At 37.3% G+C, this 23,202-nt stretch overlaps 1 protein-coding gene across 3 annotated transcripts in view; it reads left to right on the forward strand.

Moving 5' to 3' along the window:
- Positions 1–23,202, forward strand: part of LRRC28 (leucine rich repeat containing 28) — a 185,714-nt gene that overhangs the window by 129,607 nt on the left and 32,905 nt on the right. For all 3 annotated transcript variants that reach the window (XM_036734583.1, XM_036734584.1, XM_036734585.1), the window contains exon 7: positions 17,986–18,088. In XM_036734583.1, coding sequence (XP_036590478.1) covers positions 17,986–18,088 — 103 coding nt within the window. The remainder of the gene's footprint in view (positions 1–17,985; positions 18,089–23,202) is intronic.

Genomic DNA, 23,202 nt, shown 5'->3' on the forward strand with positions numbered 1-23,202 from the left:
AGTAGTACATTTGAATCTATCAATTAGATGATTGACAACTACACTGATAAGCTATCTATCTAGCATCATAATGAGACTGTCATGGAATAATCACTGCTGCCTATTTTCTTGCAAGGTAATTAATTCCACTCTAGCCTGTCTAGCAAAATTGTGCTATGTCAGCTTGAATAGAATTTCATAGCCCTCTCCCAAAAACCCTATGCTTTAGTAGCTTCCATATGCTAATAGGAATACAAAAAGGAAAGCATTACTCTTTGAAAGATAAAATCATAATCTAACCATGACTCATGGCATATCAAGCCTAATCTGAAAGCAGTTTGCTTAATGTACCTAAGAATATAGTCTTATATAGTCTATTATGATCAAGTCAATAGATAATTAAATCACCATAAAAAGTTTATAAAACTTCCCTTCATAATAATAATGACTAATGTTTATATTTCTCTAAGGTTTGAATAGTACTTTACATATTTTGTTATTGTTCAGTTGTTTCAGTCATGTCCAACTCTTTGTGACCCCATTTGGGGTTTTCTTGGCAGAGACACTGAAGTGTTTTGCCATTTCCTCCTTCTCCAGCTCATTTTACAGATGAGGAAACCGAAGCAAACAGGGTTAAGTGACTTCCCCAGGGTCACATAGCTAGTAAGTATCTGAGGCTAGATTTGAACAGAAATGAGTCTTCCTGACTTCAGGCCTAGCACTCTATCTACTGTGCCACAGAGCTGCCCTGCTTTATATATTACCTCATTTGATCCTTATGACAATCCTGAGAGTTAGGTGCTAATATGTCCATTTTACAGATGAAGAAACTGGGACTGAGAAAGGTTAAGTGACTTGCCTAGTTAAGTGACATAGCTAGAAAGATAGGATTCCAAGTTAGGTCTTCTTGACTTCAAGTCCAGCACTCTACTTATTACACCAGAGGTATCAAACATACAACCTGTGGGCCACAGCACAGCCTACAACATTCTCAAGTGGTCTCAAGGTCTCAAGCCTGAACCAGATTAAAAAATAATTGGAAAACATTTAACAAAATAAATAAAATATAGATAATGTTAGTATATGGTTTTATAAGTCAGCATGCACCCATAAGGATCCTTACATATGGTTTAGTGGTTTTTTCTATTTGAGTTTGATACCACTACATCTTTCACATAGACTATTTCAAATAGAAGACTTTTATGTTAATTATGAAGAAATATAGAAAAAAATAATTGCAGAAGTGCTTATATTATAATACTATATACACATATAGTAAAAGAGATGTCCAAAAAGGTCATCCAGCCCAGCTTCTACACAAATAATGAATCTTGTCTGTAGCATCCTCAACAAATGATCATTCAGCGTCTTCTTGAAGACCTCTACTTATGGGAAATTAACTTCCCTTTGAGGTAGTCCATCTTTAAACAGGTATTTTTAGGAAGCTTTTCCATATATTAAACCAAAATCTACCTCCCTGTTACTTCTACTCAGTTTTCTCCTCCAGAGGCAGGCCAAACAAGTCTTATCCCTCTCCCAAAAGACACTTCAAATATTTCAAGCATGCTATCATATCCACTGTATATCTTTTCATCTACAGGGCAAAATCCTTCATTTTGTTTATCCTCATATTGGTTTTCTGGTTTGATCAACATCTTGGTTGGCCTCCTTTGGATGTGTTCAAGCTTGCCACAGTGCTTTCAATATGTAATGCCTAGAACTATACATGACACTACATATGTAGTCTAATAAAGTAGAATATAATGCAACTATCACCTCCCTCTCTTGAGGCAAAATATTTATATTAATGCAGCCTAAGTTTGCATTAACTTTTTTGGTTGTTATATTACACTGATATGATGGGAGCAGTATCCTAACATACATCCCCTACAGGTTGGGCTAATTTTCCCTTTGAAGGTATCTAGATCATCCTTAGGATTTGATTTATTGGTTCAGGGGACTAAGTCTTAGGCAGTAGACATCACTTTAGGTGATCTCCCTAGGAGGACTTCAGCATGGCTCTGATGTTTGGCTGGTGGAATAAAAGAGGCAACTCAGAGAAAGGTAAGCTTTGCTCAGCTGAATCAAATTGCTGCATCCTTCATGCATATGCCTCTTGAATATCCTTGTCCATTGGCTAAGTGAATCTCTTTTGTTAACTGCTCAATGACATGGGTGTTTCATTTCATTCCAATATAGAACCTAAACTACTAGGGAACTGACTTGAGTCAGGTCTAGCCCAGAACAATTGAAATGGAATTAATACAAGTGGGAGATGGGAATACAGAGAAAGATGAGCATGGAGAATGCTTACCCCACAGCAGTGCGGCAGGGAAGCACTAACTCATGGCAATGCTATCCTAATATAAAGGGACTGAGTCAGACTCCAGCAAGAGGGGGAAATTCCACCCATCCCATTACTGGAGTCAATGCTCACTCCAAGATAAGGGGAGGATCAAGGCTCCAGCAGTGGTAGGACAAGTTCATAGCAATACCTTGCCCCAGCATAGGGAGCCAAAATCAGGCCCCAGTAATGTTAATTCACCTGCCTTGGCGCAAAGGGATTGTTATAGCAGCTACCAGCAATGTTAAGTGTTCATTGCAAACAGTTGACTTGGGCATAGAGCATAGCGGTGCAGGTGCTAGCAGCAGTGGCTACAGATTCCAGTAGTAGTGTCAGTAGTCAGCCACACAGTCCTCACAATAATGTCAGTGCCAACAAGCAGCAATACTGGCCCCAGGATCAGAGCCCCAGCAGAGTGAAGGCCAGCATAGGCAGTGACAAAAGGACAGCCAATGTAGCCTTTTTCTTATAGTAATCTAGAACTGATTGACCTCTGTACTTGGCTGCCAGCACAGCAACCCATGGTCGTTGTACAGCTACTACACAAGCAGGACTTGGAAGGCCAAGGGGTGATACTGTTGGGAGGTGAAAGTATCTAATCAGATCCTGTGGAAGAAGATGTGCAGCCCCTCAAAGACCTTTAGTAGGGCAAAGATTTGGTATCCTTCACCACCTACAGGATTCCAATGGAGAAAGAAGTCCTGACTAGTAGGCCACAGAATGTTAAGTGGTTGGTAGTACATAGTAATTTTCCTTGACCCATGTATTGGCAATCAAAATGGACTCTTAGCACTTGTTCAACCAAGTGCCCTTGAAGAGTTTGGCCTTTATTTCCTTCATTAAATTAGGAGTCCTTGATGACCACCTTGCCTCAAGAAAAAAGCCTAGTTTACATGGGTTTGAGTGATATGTTTGTGACATCGGAGGCTTTTAGACCATGTGGGTTTAAGTCACATTTTTGTGATGCTTTTAGATCACGTAGGTGAGTCACATGTGCCACTCACCTTTGACCCTGAACAAGACATATAAACCCAGAGGTTGGCTTTCTCCTTTGGAGCTCTGAGCCACAGTAGGAGTGGCGCATGTCTCTGGGCCAGCCGTTGTTGAGCTCCCAGCTGAACTCAGATGTTGATGGTTCCTTGGTAACTATGAATTGTATTCAGTCTGTTTATAAATACATATTTGTAATTTGTATTTGCTCTGAAGTTCAGGGTGCTGGCTTTTCCCCCTGAACTAAGTGAATGATATTTGTATGTTCGATTAAATTGAGATTGTTAACTCCTTAACATTACTTTCCTCAGTAAAGCAGATCAAAAGAACCTGTGTTGGCAGCTTTCTGTGTGCTGGTTGTTGGTGGGTCTCACACCCCTACAGCAGCTGCTAGCTGAATTGTTGCAACAACCCATGAGAGGATTAATGACTATAGAAGTGTCCTCCTCCTCCTCCTCCTCCTCATCATCATCATCACCACCACCACCACCACCACTGTAACCCAAATAGATTATCAGATTATCATCACTCTAGAATATTATCATTCATATTCTTGCTGCTACTACTGATGGTCACCTCTTAACGTTGAGAGACCTGCTATGAACTGCAAAGATTGGGCATCACCAACCACATTGACTGGATCATTTAGATCTAGGTGTAGGTCTTTCTAAAAGATCTTTGTTCAGGTTGTGCCAGGTAATCATGTATGTCTCCCAGGGCTCTGTCCTGAGCCATCTTATCTTCTCCTACTATACTATCTGACTTAGAAATCTCATCAACTCTCATTAATTCAATCATCATATCTACTTATCTAGCCTCAACTTCTCTCCAGACCTGCAGATTAGCATCTCTAACTGCCTATAGGACATCTCAAACTATGTCCTATAGACATCTTAAACTCAACATGTCCAAAACTGAAGTCATTATCTTCCCTTTATTCCCTACCCCCAAACTTCCCTCTCTTCCCAACTTCCTTATTACTATCAAGGGTATCGCCATCCTCCCATCAACCTAGTTGCTATCCTCAATTCCTCACTCTCTTGCCCCTCCCCCCCAATCTAATCTCTTTTCAAGTTCTGTTTATTTTACCTTCATAACATCTGTCATATATACCCCCTTCTCTTTGATACTGCCATCACCCTGGTGCAAACCCTCATCATCTCATCCCTGGAGTTTTTCAGTAGTCTGTCATTTGGTTCACCTACCTACCACAACTGGCTTCTCACTATAGTCCATTTTCCACTCAGCTGTCAGTGTGATCTTAAAGCACAGGTCTGACCATGTCACCCCTCCTACTCAATAACCTCCAGTGGCTCTCTCTCACCTCCAGGATGAGATATAAAAGCTTCTCCTCTATTTGGCAGTCAGAGTCCTTCATAACTGTTCCTTCCCCTTCACACCTCACCCCCATACCTTTCTGGTCTCCTTAATGTGCTCCTTGCATTTCCTCTTACAAGTCACTCCATCTTCTGACTCTCTGCATTTTCACTGACTATCCTCCAAGACTGGAATACTCTTCCTCCTCATCTCTACCTCCTGGCTTCCATACCTTCCCCCAAGTGCCAGCTGAAATCTCACCTTTTGCAGGAAGCCTTCTTTGAGCCACCTTAATGCTAGTGCCACCCTTCTGTTTGTTGTCTCCATTTTATCCTGTATTTTGCTTGTTTGTGCATAGTTGTTTGCATGTTTTCTTCCCCATTAGACTGTGAGCTCCTTAAGTGCAGGAACCATCTTTTGTATATCTTAGCACACAGCCTGGCACTTAGTAAATATTTGTTGATTGACTGACTGACTGACCGACCGGGCCAAAGCCTGGGGTTTCTCTTTTTCTTTGTCCCATATTGAATCAGTGCTCTAGAGCCCTGTTACGTTGTTTTTGCTTTGTTTTTACCATCTTTCTGTTTCAGTTGCTCTTCTCCTCTTTTAGTACTGTCAGGGTTAGATTTCTTTAAGCCTTGAGGTCATGGTTTTGAACAGTCATAGCTCCAAAGTAATCTAAGAGGTAGAAGGTCCTCTAGAAAACTTTAAGACCTTACCCCCAAGGAGTAGAGTACAGTAAGAGTAACATTTCTTCTAACCTCCTGCCCCCAAGTAGTTTGGGCTAATGTTTCCTTAACAGATATTAGTACTATCCTTGGGATTTGATAGACTCAGAGTATAGGCATGGGAAACATATTGCTCCCAGATCAATGAGAAAAAAAGAGTTATGAGTGCTTCGGTTTCACTTTGAGGTTTGACTGGCAGACTGCTATGGACAACTCAAAAACAAGGGAGCTTCACTCAGCTGAATCAACTCATGATGTCCTAGATGCATATCCTTGTTGAATCTCCTTTCCTTGATATGATTAAACAAATTTACTTTTATTAATTGTTGAATGACCTAAAAGTGTCTCATTGCATTCCTTTATTAAACTTTTGTTGAAGGCAGCTAGATGATCTCTTACTCTCTCCCCACGTTTTCTAAGGGGAAGAGTTCAATTCCATATTAATTAGTTTTGCTATCTTTTCCAGTATGAAAATTATGCTTTTTAATGATAATGATGATGATAGCTAACATTTAGAGAGTATTGTGCTTGAAAGTTTCCATAGTGCTTTTCAAATGGTCTTACTTGATCCTCACAAAAACCCTGTGAATTAGGTGCTATTACTATCCCATATTTACAAATGAGAGAATTAAGAAAGATTAAGTGACTTGGCTAGGGTCATATAACTAGTAAATATCTGAGCCAGGATTTGAACTCAGGTCTTCCTAACTCCAAATCCAGTGATCTGTCCTCTACTTTTTGGTAAAAAAAAAAAAATATGTGTGTGTGTGTGTGTATAAATAAATAACTTGAGTTATTTGCCCTTCTGTAATCTATCATCATCACCCTGATGGAGTTCTGGTGGAGCTGCCCCCAGCCCCAATATTCTAACTTCACTATAGGCCTCATTGTATAACCTTGGGCAACTCACTTAACATTCCTGTTCCTCATTTTCCTCATTTGCAAAATGAGGAACTAATTAGACTAATGTCCTCTGAGATTTTTTTCTAATTCTAGGTGTATGATTCTAAGGTAATGATGGTCGCCTATTTGAAAACATTGAATAATGAGCATCCCTCCCCAGATAGCCCATTTCAGTTTTGGATAGCTTTAATTGTTTAGAAAATTTTCCTTAAATGGAGCCTCAATCTGACTCTTAAATTTCTACACATTGCTCTTAGTTCTGCAGTTTATGTGGCCCACCTGCAAGCATAGAAATTTACATAAATGCTTTAGTAAATGAAGCTGAACTACTGCAAAGCTCTCACTAAAATGGCAAATCAAAATATATTGTCTGTTGTTTCAATAAAAACCTAAGCTTGGACATCCTTGGTGTACAATATTCTCCTGGTTCTGCTCATTTCACTTTGCATCAGTTCATGTAAGTCTTCCCAGGTTTTTCTGAAACCATCCTCCTTGTCATTTCTTATAACACAATAGTATTCCATTACATTCATATACCACAACTTGTTCAACCATTCCCCAATTGATGGGCATCCTCTCAGTTTCCCATTCTTTGCCGCCTCAAAAAGAGCTGTTACAAATATTTTTGTACTTATAGGTTCTTTTCCCTTTTTATGATCTCTTCAGGTTATAGATCTATTGTATTGCTAGATCAGAGGGTGTGCACAGTTTCGTTGCCCTTTGGGCATAGTTCCAAATTGCTTCCCAGAATGGTTGGATCAGTTCACAACTCCACCAACAATGCATTAGTGTCCCAATTTTCCCACACCCTCTTCAGCATTTATTATTTTCCTTTTCTGTAATATTAGCCAATCTGATAGGTGTGAGGTGGTACCTCAGAATTGTTTTATTTTGCATTTCTCTCATCAGTACTGATTTAGAGCATTTTTTTCAAGTGTTCATAGATAGCTTTGGTTTCTTCTTCTAAAAACTGCCTGTTCATATCCTTTGGCCATTTATCAATTAGAGAATGACTTGCATTCTTGCAAATTTGACTCAATTCTCTATATATTTGAGATATGAAGCCTTTATAAGAGATACTTGCTGTAAAAATTGTTTCCTCACTTTCTGCTTTTCTTCTAATCTTGGTTGCATTGGCTTTGTGCAAAAAATTTTTAATTTAATGTAATCAAAATTATCCATTTTGCATTTCATAATTTTCTCTATCTCTTGTTTGGTCATAAATTCTTCCATTCTCCATAGATGTGACAAGTAAACTATTCCTTGCTCTCCTAATTTGCATATGGTATTACCCTTTTTGTCTAAATCATGCACCCATTTTGACCTTATCTTGGTATACAGTGTAAGATATTTATCTATACTTAGTTTCTGCCATACTGTTGTCCAGTTTTCTCAGCAGTTTTTGTCAAATAGTGAGTTCTTATCTCAGAAGTTGAGGTCTTTGGGTTTGTCAAACACTAGATTACTATGATTATTTACTATTGCTTTTTGTGTACCTAATCTTTTCCACTGATCTATCACTGTCTTAGCCAGTAGCAGATAGTTTTGATAATTGTCACTTTATAATATAGTTTGAGATCTGGTAGGTCTAGGCCACTTTCCTTTGCATTTTTTATTAATTTCTTTGATATTCTTGACCTTTTGTTCTTCCAGATAAATTTTGTATTCATTTTTTCTAGTTCCATAAAATAGTTTTTTGGTAGTTTGATTGTTATGGCACTGAATAAGTAAATTAATTTAGGTTGAATTGTCATTTTCATTATGTTCAACCTACCCATGAGCAATTGATATTTTTCCAGTTGTTTAGATCTAACTTTATTTGTGTGAAAAGTATTTTGTAATTGTGTTCATATAGTTCCTGGGTTTGTCTTGGCAGGCAGACTCCCTAGTAATTTATATATACTTATTTTAAGTAGAATTTCTCTTTCTATCTTTTTTTGCTGCTGTGCTTTGTTATTAAAATATAGAAATGTTGATGATTTATGTGGGTTTATTTTATATCCTGAAACTTTGCTAAAGTTGTTTATTATTTCTTGTAGTTTTTTTAGTTGATTCCCTAGGGTTCTCTAAATATGTCATCATGTCATCTGCAAAGAGTGATAGTTTTGTCTTCTTGTTGCCTAATCTAATTCCTTCAATTTCTTTTACCTTATTGCTACCGCTAACATTTTTAGTACAATATTGAATAATAGTGTTGATAATGGGTGGCCTTACTTATTGGGAAGGCATCTAGTTTATCCCCATTACAGATAATGTTTGCTGATGGTTTTAGATAGATACTACTTGTTATTTAAAGGAAAGTACCATTATTTCTATTTTCTCCAGTGCTTTTTAATAGGAATTGGTGTTGTATTTTGTCAAAAGCTTTTTCTGCATCTATTGAGATAACCATATGATTTCTGCTAGTTTTCTTATTGATATGGTCAATTATACTGATAGTTTTCCTAATATCGAACTAGCCTTGCATTTGTGGTATAAATCCTGCCTGGCCATAGTATATGATCCTGGTGACATATGGGTGATATATGATCCTTGCTAGTATTTTATTTAAAATTTTTATTTCAGTCATTCCCCAATTGATGAATGGTCAAAGGATATGAACAGACAGTTTTCAGAAGAAGAAATCAAAGCTATCAAAAGTCACATGAATAGTCACATGCCCTTTTTGTGAACTGGTCCAACCATTCTGGAGAACAATTTGGGACTATGCCCAAAGTGTTATAAAACTGTGCATACTCTTTGAACCAGCAATGCTACAACTATATCTGTATTCCAAAGAGATCAAAGAAAACAGAAAAGGATCTATTTGTACAAAGATGTTTATAGGAGCTCTCTTCATGGTGGCAAAGAATTGGAAATTGAAGAGATCCCCATCAATTGGAGAATGTCTGAACAATTTGTGGTATCTGATGGTGATAAAATACTGTTTTGCTATTACAAATGGCAAGCAGGATGATTTCAGAAAAACCTAAAAAGACTTACATGAATTGATGAAAAGCAAAATGAATAGAATCAGAACTTTTTGCATGGTGACAGCAGTATTATAAGGATGATCAACTGTGAAAGACTTACCTTCTTTGATCAAGACAATGATCCAAGACAGTTCTAAAGGACTCATGTTAAAAAATGCTGTCCACCTCCAGAGAGGGAACTGTTGAAGTCTGAGTACAGACTGAAGCCTACTTTTTAAACTTTTAAAAAAATTTTTCTTGGTTGTGTGTGTGTGTGTGTGTGTGTGTGTGTGTGTGTGTGTGTGTGTTTTCTTTTCCAACATGGCTAATATATAAATGTTTTGCATGACTTCACATGTATAATTAGTATCAAATTTTTGCCTTCTCAAGGGGTTTGGGAAGGGTAGGAGGGAAAGAATTTGGAACTCAAAGTATTTTTTTAATTAATGTTAAAAATTTCAAATGTAATTGGGAAATATTTAATGAAATAAATACAATTTTTTTTTCTAAATCCCGTGACAAGGCACTCATTGCCTCCCATAGCCCATTCCATTTTTGAATAGCTATAGTTATTAGGAAACCTCCTTATAACAGTGATTGAAACCTTCTTCTCTGTTGCTTCTACCCAGTGGTCCTAGATTTGTTTCTTGAGTATGAACAGAACAAATCTTGTCCCTTTCATGTGACAACCCTTTAAATACTTGAACACAGTTATCATGTATTCCCTGAGTCTTCTGTTCTCCATGTTATGTATACGTTTGTACTTCCTTCATCTATTCTAGTTGAAGTCCTTCACTGCCCCAGCTGACTTCCTCTATAGACTCTCAAGATCATCAATACCCTTTCTAAAATATGGTGTCCAGAACTGAACATTGTACTCCACGCATTGTCTGGCTGGAGTAGAGTTCAGTGAGACTATTCCTTTTTTTTTAAATTTAAATTTATTTATTTAACATATTTGGTTTTCAACATTGATTTTCACAACAGTTTGGATTACAAACTCTCCCCATTTCTACCCTCCCCCCCACTCCAAGATGGCATATATTCTGGTTGCCCTGTTCCCCAGTCAGCCCTCCCCTCTATCACCCCCCTCCCCTCTCATCCCCTTTTCCCTTCCTTTCTTGTAGGGCAAGATAAATTTCTACGCCCCATTGCCTGTGTATCTTATATTTTAGTTGCATGCAAAAACTTTTTTTTTTAACATCTGTTTTTAAAACTTTGAGTTCCAAATTCTCTCCCCTCTTCCCTTCCCACCCACCCTCCTTAAGAAGTCGAGCGATTCAACCTAGGCCACACGTGTATCATTATGTATAACCCTTCCACAATACTCATGTTGTGAAAGGCTAACTACATTTTGCTCCTTCCCAACCCATCCCGCTTTATTGAATTTTCTCCCTTGACCCTGTCCCCTTTCCAAAGTGTTTGTTTTGATTACCTCCACCCCCATCTGCCCTCTCCTCCATCATCCCTCCCTTTTATTTTTTTTTTATCTTCCTCCCTCTTCTTTCCTGTGGGGTAAGATACCCAACTGAGTATGTATGGTATTCCCCCTCAGGCCTAATCTGATGAGAGCAAGGTTCACTCATTCCCCCCTCACCTGCCCTCTCCCCTCCTCCCACAGAACTGCTTCCTCTTGCCACCTTTATGCGAGATAATCCACCCCATTCTATCTTTCCCTATCTCCCTCTCTCAGTATGTTGCTCTCTCATCCCTTAATTTCATTTTATTTCTTTTAGATATCTTCCCTTCATCTTCAGCTCACCCTGTGTCTCTCTCTTTTACATATATATATACACATATATATACATACATACACATACATACATACACACATAGATATATACATACATACACATACATACATACACACATAGATATATACATACACCTATATACATACATAAACATATATATACATATATATGCATATTCCCTTCAACTACCCTGATACTGAGGTCTCATGAATCATACACAACATCTTTCCATGTAGGAATGTAAACAAATCAGTTCAACTTTAGTAAGTCCCTTGCAATTTCCGTTTCTTGATTACCTTTTCATGCTTCTCTTGATTCTTGTGTTTGAAAGTCAAATTTTCTATTCAGTTCTGGTCTTTTCACTGAGAAAGCTTGAAAGTCCTCTATTTTATTGAAAATCCATATTTTGCCTTGGAACATGATACTCAGTTTTGCTGGGTAGGTGATTCTAGGTTTTAATCCTAGCTCCATTGACCTCCGGAATATCGCATTCCAAGACCTTCGATCTCTTAATGTAGAAGCTGCCAGATCCTGCGTTATCCTGATTGTTTTTCCATAATATTCAAATTGTTTCTTTCTGGCTGCTTGCAGTATTTTCTCCTTGATCTGGGAGCTCTAGAATTTGGCAACAATATTCCTAGGAGATTTCTTTTTGGGATCTATTTGAGGAGGCGATCGATGGATTCTTTCAATTTCTATTTTGCCCTGTGGCTCTAGAATATCAGGGCGGTTCTCCTTGATAATTTCTTGAAAGATGGTATCTGGGCTCTTTTTTTGATCATGGCTTTCAGGTAGTCCAATAATTTTTAAATTATCTCTCCTGGATCTATTTTCCAGGTCAGTGGTTTTTCCAAGGAGATATTTCACATTGTCTTCCATTTTTTCATTCCTTTGTTTCTGTTTTATAATATCCTGATTTCTCATAAAGTCACTAGCTTCCACTTGCTCCAATCTAATTTTTAAAGTAGCATTTTCTTCAGTGGTCTTTTGGACCTCCTTTTCCATTTGGCTAATTCTGCCTTTCAAGGCATTCTTCTCCTCATTGGCTTTTTGGAGCTCTTTTGCCATTTGAGTTAGTCTGTTTTTTAAGGTGTTGTTTTCTTCAGTGTATTTTTCAGTATTTTTTTGGGTCTCCTTTAGCAAGTCATTGACTTGTTTTTCATGGTTTTCTTGCATCCTTCTCATTTCTCTTCCCAATTTTTCCTCTACTTCTCTAACTTGCTTTTCCAAATCCTTTTTGAGCTCTTCCATGGCCTGGGACCAGTTCATGTTTTTCTTGGAGGCTTTTGGTGTAGGCTCTTGCACTTTATTGACTTCTTTAGGCTGTATGTTTTGGTCTTCTTTGTCAGCAAAGAAAGAATCCAAAGTCTGAGACTGACTCTCGGTGCGTTTTCGCTGCCTGGCCATATTCCCAGCCAACTAACTTGACCTTTGAGTTTTTCAGTGGGGTATGACTGCTTGTAGATTACAGAGTTCTATGTTCCACGTTTGGGGGGGAGGTGCCAGCTCTGCCACACCAGCACTGCTCCTTCCCCAACCCCCAACCCGAACTGGGCTTAGATCTTCAGCAGGCTGTGCACCCCTGCTCTGATCCACCACTTAATTCCTCCCACCAGGTGGGCCTGGAGCCGGAAGTAACAACAGCTGTAGCTGCCCCACCTCCGCTGCCCCCAGGGCTGGAAGTCGAACCTCGAACTCCTTCTACTCCCGCAGCTTTTCCCACTAACCTTCTCCGCAGTCTTTGGTGTTTGTGGGTCGAGGGGTCTGGTAACTGCCGCAGCTCACTGATCCAGGGCGTTAGGGCCCCCTCTGCCCGGCTTCTGGTCTGGATGTTCCACGCCGCTCAGGCTGGGCTCTGCTCCACTCCGCTCCCAGCTCCCAGCTCCCAGCTCTGTGTGGAATAGACCTCACCCAGAGACCAACCAGGCTGTCCTGGGCTGGAGCCCTGCTTCCCTCTGCTGTTCTGTGGGTTCTGCCGTTCTATAATTGGTTCAGAGCCATTTTTTATAGGTTTTTGGAGGGACTCGGGTACGGAGTTCACTCCAGTCCCTGCTTAGCAGCCGCCATCTTGGCTCCGCCCCCAACTATTCCTCTTTTAACTCAGCTTAAAATCTCATTAGCTTTTTTGACTCCTGTATCACACTATTGATTTACAGTCAACTTGCAGTACACTAAAATCTTTAGGTATTTTTCAGATAAACTGCTTTCGATCTATACCTTTTATAATATTGTACTTATGAAATTAATTTTTAAATCTAAGTATAAGACTTTGATTTAGACATTAAATTTCATCTAAGATTTGGCCCAATAGTCTAAGCTCTCAGGATCATTTTGAATCTATCTTCAGTTTAGCTATCTCTCCCAGCTTTCTGTCCTCTACCAGTTTGATATCTACACCTTTATGGTAAAACTATTAAATAACATAAGGCTAAAGACAGATCTCTGTAGCACTGCACCAGAGACGTTCTTTCAAGGTGATGTCAAACTTTATTAACGACTACTCTTTGGGTCCAGCCATCCAACCAGTTCCAAATCTGTTTAACAGTACTATTCACCTAGGCCACCCCTCTCCATCTAGTCCATCATGACATTTTTTAACGAAGCCATGTTGGCACTTTTCAGACATTGCTTCCTTTTCTATAAATTCATTAATTATTTAGAATGTTGCCAAGGACCAGTATCATGCTTAGAGTTTGTAGAATCCATTCTCTTAAGAAAACAATGCACATAGTAACTACAACAAAGGAAATAAAACCACACACCAAAAAAATTTTAAAGTGAATGTTAATAAAATTATAAAAATCAAACATAACTTGAACAAAGAGATATGAGAAGATTCCTCCAACCCACCCCTTTGTGGATGTGGGAGATAGATAGGTATTACACATTATACATGTTGTCAGATTTTCAGTGTGTGAGTCAGTTGTGCTGATTTCCTATCCTCCTTAAAGAAAACACGACTGTATATTATATGGTACAGCTGTTTGGAAAAGGGAGGAGGAAAGATACTGGAGAGCACTATGAAAAGAATCTATTCTTTTTTTAAATGAAAACTGAGATCTTTCCCTTCTGCCCTTCTGAGCTATCTCTATTATTCTCCTTCAAATCACTGACAGATCACTGACAATGCCTCAGGAATCACATCATACAGTTTTTTCAATACCTTAAGATATATATAATTGATCTGGGCTTGGTGACTTGAATTCAGCAGAGGAGCAAGATGTTCCATTACTATCTCCCTACTTATCTTTAATACCTACTCCCTCATAGCCATTTTTATCCTAGTCCAAAGATTATTTGTGTTGACAGGAAAAAACAGTAGCAAAATAGGAGTTGGAGCAGCTCTGCTTTGCTGCTGTTATCATCTCAATCCTCCTCAAGACTGCAGTACTGTCCTTTTTTTGTCCTTCTCTTTTGGTCATTATAACTTAAAACAAAAGCCTTTTGTGGTTCTTAAAATTATTTGACTGCCTAAGCTTAATCTGAACATTGACATTCCTGACATTTGTTATGATAGGACCATGCCATGGTCCAATGACTTTTGTCATTCACTTTGCCTTATTTCTACTTGATCTTATTTTCCTTAATATATCTCCTTGAAATCTAATCTAGTAGATATCCATATTAATTTTCTTAGACATTTCTTTTAATTTTCAACAGACTTGCTTCTTTTTATATTTTTAGAATGTTGTTCTTGAGATTTTCCTATTTGTTCTAGACTGGCTTCACCTGTAGAACTTTGTTCCATAGGAGTATACTTGTTTTTTCGTTGAACCCTTTAAATTCTAAACTCCTGAAATCATTTTAGATTATACTTGGCTTTCCTCTCTGGTACAAATTCTAATATTAAATGTTGATTTTTACCCAAGGCTCCCATAGTCCTGTCCCAGTAAGCCATTCCTTCATGTAGGTAAGAGTCAATTTCCAGTAGTGAGATTTCTTTCATTGGTTTCTCCAGCTTTTGTAAGATGAAATTATTGTCAATGCAAGTTAAGAATAATTTATTAGCTATTTTGCTTTTGGCAGAGAAATCTTCAACAATTGTCCCTAGTCTGTATTCAACAAGTATTTATGAAATGTTTCTTTTTGCTAGATAGTATGCTAATTTAGGCTCTAAGGATAAAATGACAAAAATAAGCCACTTCTTGCTCTCAAGGAACTTATATTATACTGGGATAATATACTCAGTACCCTGGTAATAAAATACTCCCCCACTATTCTACTACTCCTATTTGATAGGTTCAATATTTCCTGTACTCCTTAGCTATTTCTCTTTATGTCCAGCTAGCCTATATTATGCACCATTAGCAATATTGCTTCTGTTCCTACTTCACTTGATCTATACCCACATGTTCTCAATATGTTTTCCTACTCTGATTTTATGATTTCCTCACATCATACTTTTTTTAGAACATATGTTGTTTATTTTTGTTTTTTCTCAATTACATGTAAACAAACATTTTTTTAACATTCATTTAAATTTTGAGTTCTAAGTTCTCTCCCCCCACTCACCTCCCCCCTTCTTGAGAAGGCAAGCAGTTTGATATAGGTTATATATGTTCTGTCATGCACAGTATTTCCACATTATTCATGTTGCAAAAGAAAACACAGACCAAAAAAAAATCCAAACCCAAGAATAATAAGCAAAGTAAAAAAAGTATGCTTCAATCTGCATTCATATACCATCAGTTCTCTCTCTAGAGGTAGGTAGCATTTTTCATCCTAAGTCCTTTAGATCTTTGTGTTGCTGACAATAGCTAAATCATTCGCAGTTGATCATTGTACAATATTGCTGTCACGGTGTACAATGTTCTCCTGGTTCTGCTCATTAGATTTTGCATCAATTCATGTAAGTCTTCGAAGGTTTTTCTGAGAACATCAGGGATGGGGAACCTGCGACCTAGAGAGCGGCCCTTTGGTTGAATCCAAACTTCCAACAAACTTGTTCTGTGAAGTTTGGATTCAGTCAACGGTTTGCACTTGAGGACCTAGAGGGCTACATGTGGCCTCAAGGCCGCAGGTTCCCCACCCCTGAATTCTAGCTCATCATTTCTTATAGAACAATAGAATTTCATCACAATCATATACCACTACTGTTCAGCCCAGTTGATGGGCAATTTTTTGCCACCACAAAAAGAGTTCCTACAAATATTTTTGTACATGTAGGTCCTTTTTCCTTTTTCTTTTATCTTTTTGGGATACAACCTGCTAGTAGTATTGCTGGGTCAAAGGATATACAAAGTTTTATTACCTTTTGGGCATAGTTCCAAATTGCTTTCCAGAATGGTTGGGTCAGTTCACAGCTCCACCAACATTGCATTAGTGTCCCTACTTTTCCATATCCACTTTGACATTTGTCATTTTCCTTTTCTGTCATATTAGCCAATCTGATAGATGTGAGGTGGTACCTCAGAATTATTTTAATTTGCATTTCTCCAATAGTGATTTAGAGCATTTTTTTCATATAACTAGAGATAGCTTTGATTTTTTCTTCTGAAAATTGCCTGTTCATGTCCTCTGACCATTTGTCAAATGGGAAATTATTTGTATTCTTATCAATTTGACTCATTTCTCTATATATTTGAGAAATGAAACCTTTTTCAGAGAAACTTACTGTAGAAAAATTTTTCCCTAGTTTCCTGCTTTTCTTCTAATTTTAGCTGCATTGGTTTTGTATTGCAAAACCTTTTTAGTTTTGATGCAATTAAAATTATCCATCTTAATCTTGTAATGCTTTCCATCTCTTATTTGTTCATAAATTCTTCCCTTATCCAAAATACTGACAGGAAAAATCTTCAGTGCACCATAATTTACTTATATCTAAATCATGTATCCATTTCGACCTTATTTCATTATACGATTTGAGATCTGTACCTAGTTTCTGCCCTACTGTTTTCCAATTTTCCCAGCAATTTTTGTCAAATAGTGATTTCTTGTCCCCAAATTTTGGATCTTTGAGTTTGTCAAACACTAGATTACTAATCATAACTTTAAATATATAATACCACTCTACCCTTTTACCTATACTGCTCTTTTTGAACAAAGTAAACCCTTTTAGAGTTATTTTCCAGTTTTAAGCCCCTAATGCCCATTTTCTAAGTTTTTATACAGTACTATAATAAGTTTATTGATTTTTATCTGGGGTGGGGAAGATGTGGTGGAAAGAACACTGGATTGGAAGTCAAGGAAGACCTAGTTTCCAGTTTTGCCTTTGACAAGTATTAGCTTTGTGACCATGGGAAGTTCATTTAACCTTGTTGAGCTTTAGTTGCTTTACCTATAAAATTGTAAGATTAAATGAGATGGTGTATGGAAAACACTTTGCAAACTTTAAAACAATATACCAGTGTTAGTCATTATTGTTAGTAGAATATAAACTGCATGAGGGCAGAGACTTTCATTTTTATCTTTGCATCCTCAGTATCTAAGTCAGTTCCTTTCATATAAGTGCTTATTTAACATTTGTTGAATTGAACATGGTAACCAGTGCTATTTCATATTCTTCTCTATAACTATTTTTAAAATCTTGAATAAAGGTACATTTTAATATTGTTTATTCAGTTTCAGACCTTATCGTGTTTGATATTTGTCTCTTGTCATTAGAATAGAAAAAAATGATAGCACTTGGAGGCCTTAACATCTGGTCCAAGTCTGTTTGTTTACAGAAGAGCACACCAAATCTCCCAAAGGTTATGGGACTTGACCACGTTCATGCACTATGTTAATGAGAGAACTATAACTCATAAGGATCATAGATCTGGAGTGAGAAAGGGCCTTAAAAGCCATCTAGTCCAATGCCTTCGTTTTACATATGAGGGAGGAAAATAAAGCAGGAAGAGGTTAGTACAACTGGCACATGATCACACAGGTCATAAGGAGCAGAGTTAGATGTGGATATAATTCTTCTGACTCCAAATCTAATATTCTTTTCACTGTGCCATCCTAAGGCAAGTCTTGGTCCAGTGTTCATTCCATCACACCAGAACTACTTCTCTTATCATATCCTTTTTTTGGCCCAGATTTAGGTCGATCTCGAGAACTACAGTATGTGTATGTGGATAACAACATTCACCTGAAAGGCCTGCCTTCCTATTTATATAATAAGGTCATCGGTTGCAGTGGGTAAGAGTAATTTCATATTATATATAATAGTTAAGCTTTTTTGCATGAGCAGTTTTGTTTCTGCTTCACTAATCAATAATTGTATAAGTCCAAAAGTCTCTACTGTTGATAGTTTTAACATGAAATCTTTTTCACTAATATAATAAAGATAATTAGAAACCCTCCCAAAAAAAGATAGGAATTTCATATACAAACATTTTAGAGCATTATATATTTGATTCAGATGCTCACCTATTTAGAATATCTGCTGGTCAAAATAAAAATAAATTCGGATGCGTTACTTCTAATTCACTTGTAGCAGACTCACTGAAAGTGGAAGATTCAGCATGAATTTAGTAATTTTCCTTCTGTACAACACTGTAGAGCATCTTTATTACAGTCAAATGTGTTATCCAGCACCATACCTACTAGAAACATTTTACAATTACCATGTTAAATATTGCCCCAATACAGAACTTCATTCTAATAATCCAAAATGACCAACCAGCTGATTAGAATCAACATTGGTGCTTTTTGGTAAAACAACAAAAAAGAGTTCTTTGCTAATCAGGTTTGCCAAAAAAAGGAATTGCTGCAACCTTAGCACTAAAGCTGGCCCTACTGTACCTTTGGCTGCTTTAGTTCCTCTCACATGAATACCAAAGTGGTCCCAGCACCATCAACCCAAGTTTAAGGAAGCCAGTTATCTCTTACTTGATCAATATGTATGACTTTCCTATAACCTAAGACTCCCAAGATGCTAGATACTGTGTCAGCAGGGAAGGAAGGGAAAGCCTTACTGAAGAGGTAGATTAGCTATTTGTATTTAACAGTTATATATTAGATGGGAACTATGTTTATATAGTGTCCATTTTTATAGCAACTATGTGAGTGTTATCTTTATTTTTGTGCTAGATATTCAGGACATGGAAAAGTGGTATAGTTCAGATTTATCAATTTACCTAAGGCTAATGTAAAATCAGTGATTGAAACAGTTAGAATTTCTAGAAACTTGATCTCAGAATATAGCTGAAGAACACAGAGTTCATCTAATTCATAGTTAGACAAAAGTTAACTGCAAATGGTTGATTTGGAATGTATTATTTTTGTAGTGTTTTCTATAAAAAATCATAGCATATTGTATTAATGTTTCCTTTTTATTATTTTTACAACATATAATATTGACTAGAAAGTAAAATCTCAGAGCATTTGGCTAATATACGAAAAATAGATAATGAAATTGATCATACAAGGATCATTTTTCCAGCTGCCTATTTATATAAAGAAAAAAATAAACAGCTATTTTTATGTGGAAAATAATTGTAATTGTTGGATTTTAGGAAATGTCTTGCTTAAGGGAATTTTATGTATTAAATTTTTATCATTCCAACGTTTCTTTGTGTTGTGGAGGTAATAACACTATAGCCTCTTGAGAGTTATGTTAGCAAAATATAGTGGGCTTTTTGGAGCTAGGAAACCTTCAAATGCCAACCCAACAGTAGACAGTTTGTCTGTCGTCCAAGGAAAAGCCAGCCCAAGTGGAGAGGTTCATCATCAGGTTGGCTGCATGGTGATTAATTATTTTTTTTAACCACAGCAACTCTCAGAAACCATATATCAAATTCCAGAGAAGCTGTGATCTGTGTCAGGGAAGGCGTACCCTAACTGAAGAAGTGGATTCTGGAAGTATTAAAGAAAAGGTTTATTGTCCTAATAAACAACACACTTATATAGCACTTCACAAAATACGTTATGTGTGGTCTGTCAACTTATTTGATGATCACAACAATCCATGAGGGAGGTAGTATGTCATTATTCTCCTTTTGTAAATCTGCTTGTTCATGATCATACCACTAATAATTGACAGAGTGAAGATGCACATCCAGTTCTGCTGACACCTAATTCATTTTTCTTCCCACTATACCACAGCTTTTTACATGACAACATAATCGTATTACTAACAGGAAACATAAAAGATCCATAGAAGAAAATGACTAATTGTATAGATATGCTAGAACTTATATCCTTTTATGCACTGAATAAGGATCACGGTACCATAGATTTAGAGACAGAAGAGACCTTTGAGGTCATCAAGTTTAATTCTCTTATTTTACAGAATTGAACCTTAGGCAAGCAGTATGCTAGTAAGTGCTTGACAACCGGCTCTGGAAACAAATGAATGCAGGACACACATTTAATTTTAATCTGCATTGTTCACATTTTCTCAATCATTTTTTAAAATCTGGACAATTGAGGAAACAATAAATCATGCCTCGATTTGTCATCATTGCTACATTCCAATGTGTAAGTGTTCACAGTCAATTCTCACTAGGCAGTGTGAACTGGCTCTAGTACACACCTGAACCTAATTCTTCATGATTCCCACTCTCTTATCCAGATAGCCAATAGGAATATCCCTAAATAAATCTTTGCATACAGTAATTGGTTGAGGCAGAGGCGGGGGTGGGGGGAGTTGCGTAGAGGGTGAGACCATAGGAGTGGAATGTTTCCTGATTTACCTAAGGCTATGGCATGGTTTCATGGAGTCCCTGAACTGGATGGGAAAAAAGTATTACCTCTTTATTTTCACTAACCTCTGACTATAATTTGACATTTCCTTCAATCCTTAACATAAGCAACAAAACTTTATTTTGAAAGGGGGTCAAAAGACATTATCAGACTTCCAAAGAGGTCCATCACCAAAAAAAAGCCAGATTAAACACTCCTAGACTAGACAATCTATGATTTTCTAGTTCTAGCATTCTATGATTCCGTGTCACTATCCATCCACCTTCTTTTGTAAAGTTTATTTTACTTTATTATATATCATGCGTTTCAATGGCTTCCATTTTAAATATTTTTTTCAATAAATGTTCCACATTCACTCCCAACAATAATATTAGTAGCAGTTCTACCCCATTGAAGTAGTGAATCAAAATACTTTTTTTTTTTAGTAGCAGTATGCTGCAATATATTTTTACAATTCTTCTTTGGCAGTATGGTTCAGTGCCTGAGTTTTAATTCAGAGCAGCACCATTGCAAAGCAGAAAATTATATTGGAATAAATAAGATATTTCAGAGCATAAATATCCTTTGGGGTTTATTTTTATTTTTAAATTAATCTGTCTCTGCCACTACCCTCACTCCTATTGAGTGAAAACAACAATAGCAACAAAAAATAAAGCCCTTGATACATAGTTGAATAGTGCAGCAAAACAAATTCCCACTGTGGGTATGTCTGAAAATGTTTTTACTTCTGCATTTTAAGTTCCTCTTTGCGTCTGTCAGGAGGTGAATGGCATTTTTCATCTCCATTCTTTTGGACTCATGGCAGTCAGAATTCTGAAGTCTTTAACCATCTGCTTTCTCTCTTTTTTTTTAACTAGTTGGCCACTTTCTCCCCATCTTTCTCCATATTATAATGTTTGCTCCTTTTCTTATACTTCTTCACCTACATATTCTCCCTCTACTTTTAACATGTTCTGTTTCCTTCCTCTCCTTTTTTTGGTTAAAATGGCTTTTTAAAAATTATTCTTCAGGATAAAAATCCTACAATAATGCTACTTAAGCTAATACTTTATATATCATATTATATATGTTATTTATATTATAAGAAAGAATTCTCATGTTTAACAGCACAGAATTAAGAACAAAGCAGACAATGAATATTTCGGTCTCATATCTGATGCAGCTCACAGCTCAACTACTCCTTCTCATCCTCTTTGTCATCTGTCCCTTCAGCAAGTTTATATTTTGTTTAAAAACTGAAATTGGCTAAATAGCATGTCTGCCCTTTTACTTAAGTATTTTTACATTAGTGCATTTGGTTCCATTGTGGATTTGTCAGATGTTAAAATTAACTAGTCAACCACGAGATGATGTTTCTTTTTTCCTCATCTTTTCTCATTTATCAGGTTAAGAGATAATGAGAGGCAGTTTGACTTAGTGAATAGAGAGCTGGGCCTGGAAGATGGGAAGACCTGGGTTCAGGACCAGCTGCTTGACAGATTCTGGCACACAAATCACTTAACACTTAAGTGTCCTAGGCAACTATCTAAGACTAGTAGTTGAGGAAGGTGCTGAACTACATTTGTAGAGGGAGTTCCCAATGCCAGTGAAATCACAGATCTAGTCCTTCTCCCTTTCCCTAAATGGGAACCTTAGGAATAACATTTCTTTTTTAACTTCCTCTTGCCATCTCTCTCAGGTCATTCCAGAACCCATCCCAGAGAGCCAGGCAGTGGGAAGACCTACCATCACTGGGGGTACCCTCTCCCCTACCCATCCCCTCCCACCCCACCAAATGCCTTGTCTTCCTTCTTCTCTTCTTCCCTTGGCCTATGCTGTCCCAGAATCCATCCTGGATAGCTGAGCTAGCTGGAAAGACCCATCACTACAAGGACATTCTGTCCATTTACTTTACATTCCTTCAGCCCTCCTGGGATGAAGTACCCATAAGCCATATCGGTTTCTTGATCTAATGTGGGTGACCTAGGATTTACCAATTCTATTCCTTCTGGCAAGACAGAGGACCATTAAGCTTTACTATCTGTACTGCCACTGTGTTATAAGGTTCTCCAGGCTTCACCATCTTCCTCACTGAACACTTTCCCCATTGTCATCTGACTTACTTGCCACTGCACCCTTAGAATTTCTAAACCTTTCTATGTACCTTGCAACTGAACTTTTTGTTTAATGTGTGTCTCCCCCAACAAGAGCGAGAGTGTCTTGGGCAAGCAGAAACTCTTGCTTTTTCTCTTGTTTTCCCCAATGCTTAAGCACAGTGGTTGGCACATAGTATGTGTTTAATACATGTTTTTTTTATTCATTCATGAAAAGTCATATCTTTTTCTCTGACTTCAGACACAATTGTAGGTAAAACTTGATTGTTTGGGAAATATTCAAATACCTTTTTAATTATCTAAGCTCTATGCTTCTCCTTTTTAAAACCATTTCACTACTCATTTGTTCCTCTACCAGATGGTGGGCAGGGCAGTAAAAAAGAGAAGAAATAACATGTTTTAGCAGCCCTTAGCCTAAAAAAAAACAGACTTTTTGTTAAGGAAGAAATAACATTGAAAAACACATCAAGTTTTGTTCTATTTGTCTCTCTAACAAACAGAAAAAATTTTAAG

Source organism: Trichosurus vulpecula, chromosome 8 (assembly GCF_011100635.1).
Source record: "Trichosurus vulpecula isolate mTriVul1 chromosome 8, mTriVul1.pri, whole genome shotgun sequence".
In the NCBI taxonomy this organism is placed as follows: domain Eukaryota; kingdom Metazoa; phylum Chordata; class Mammalia; order Diprotodontia; family Phalangeridae; genus Trichosurus; species Trichosurus vulpecula.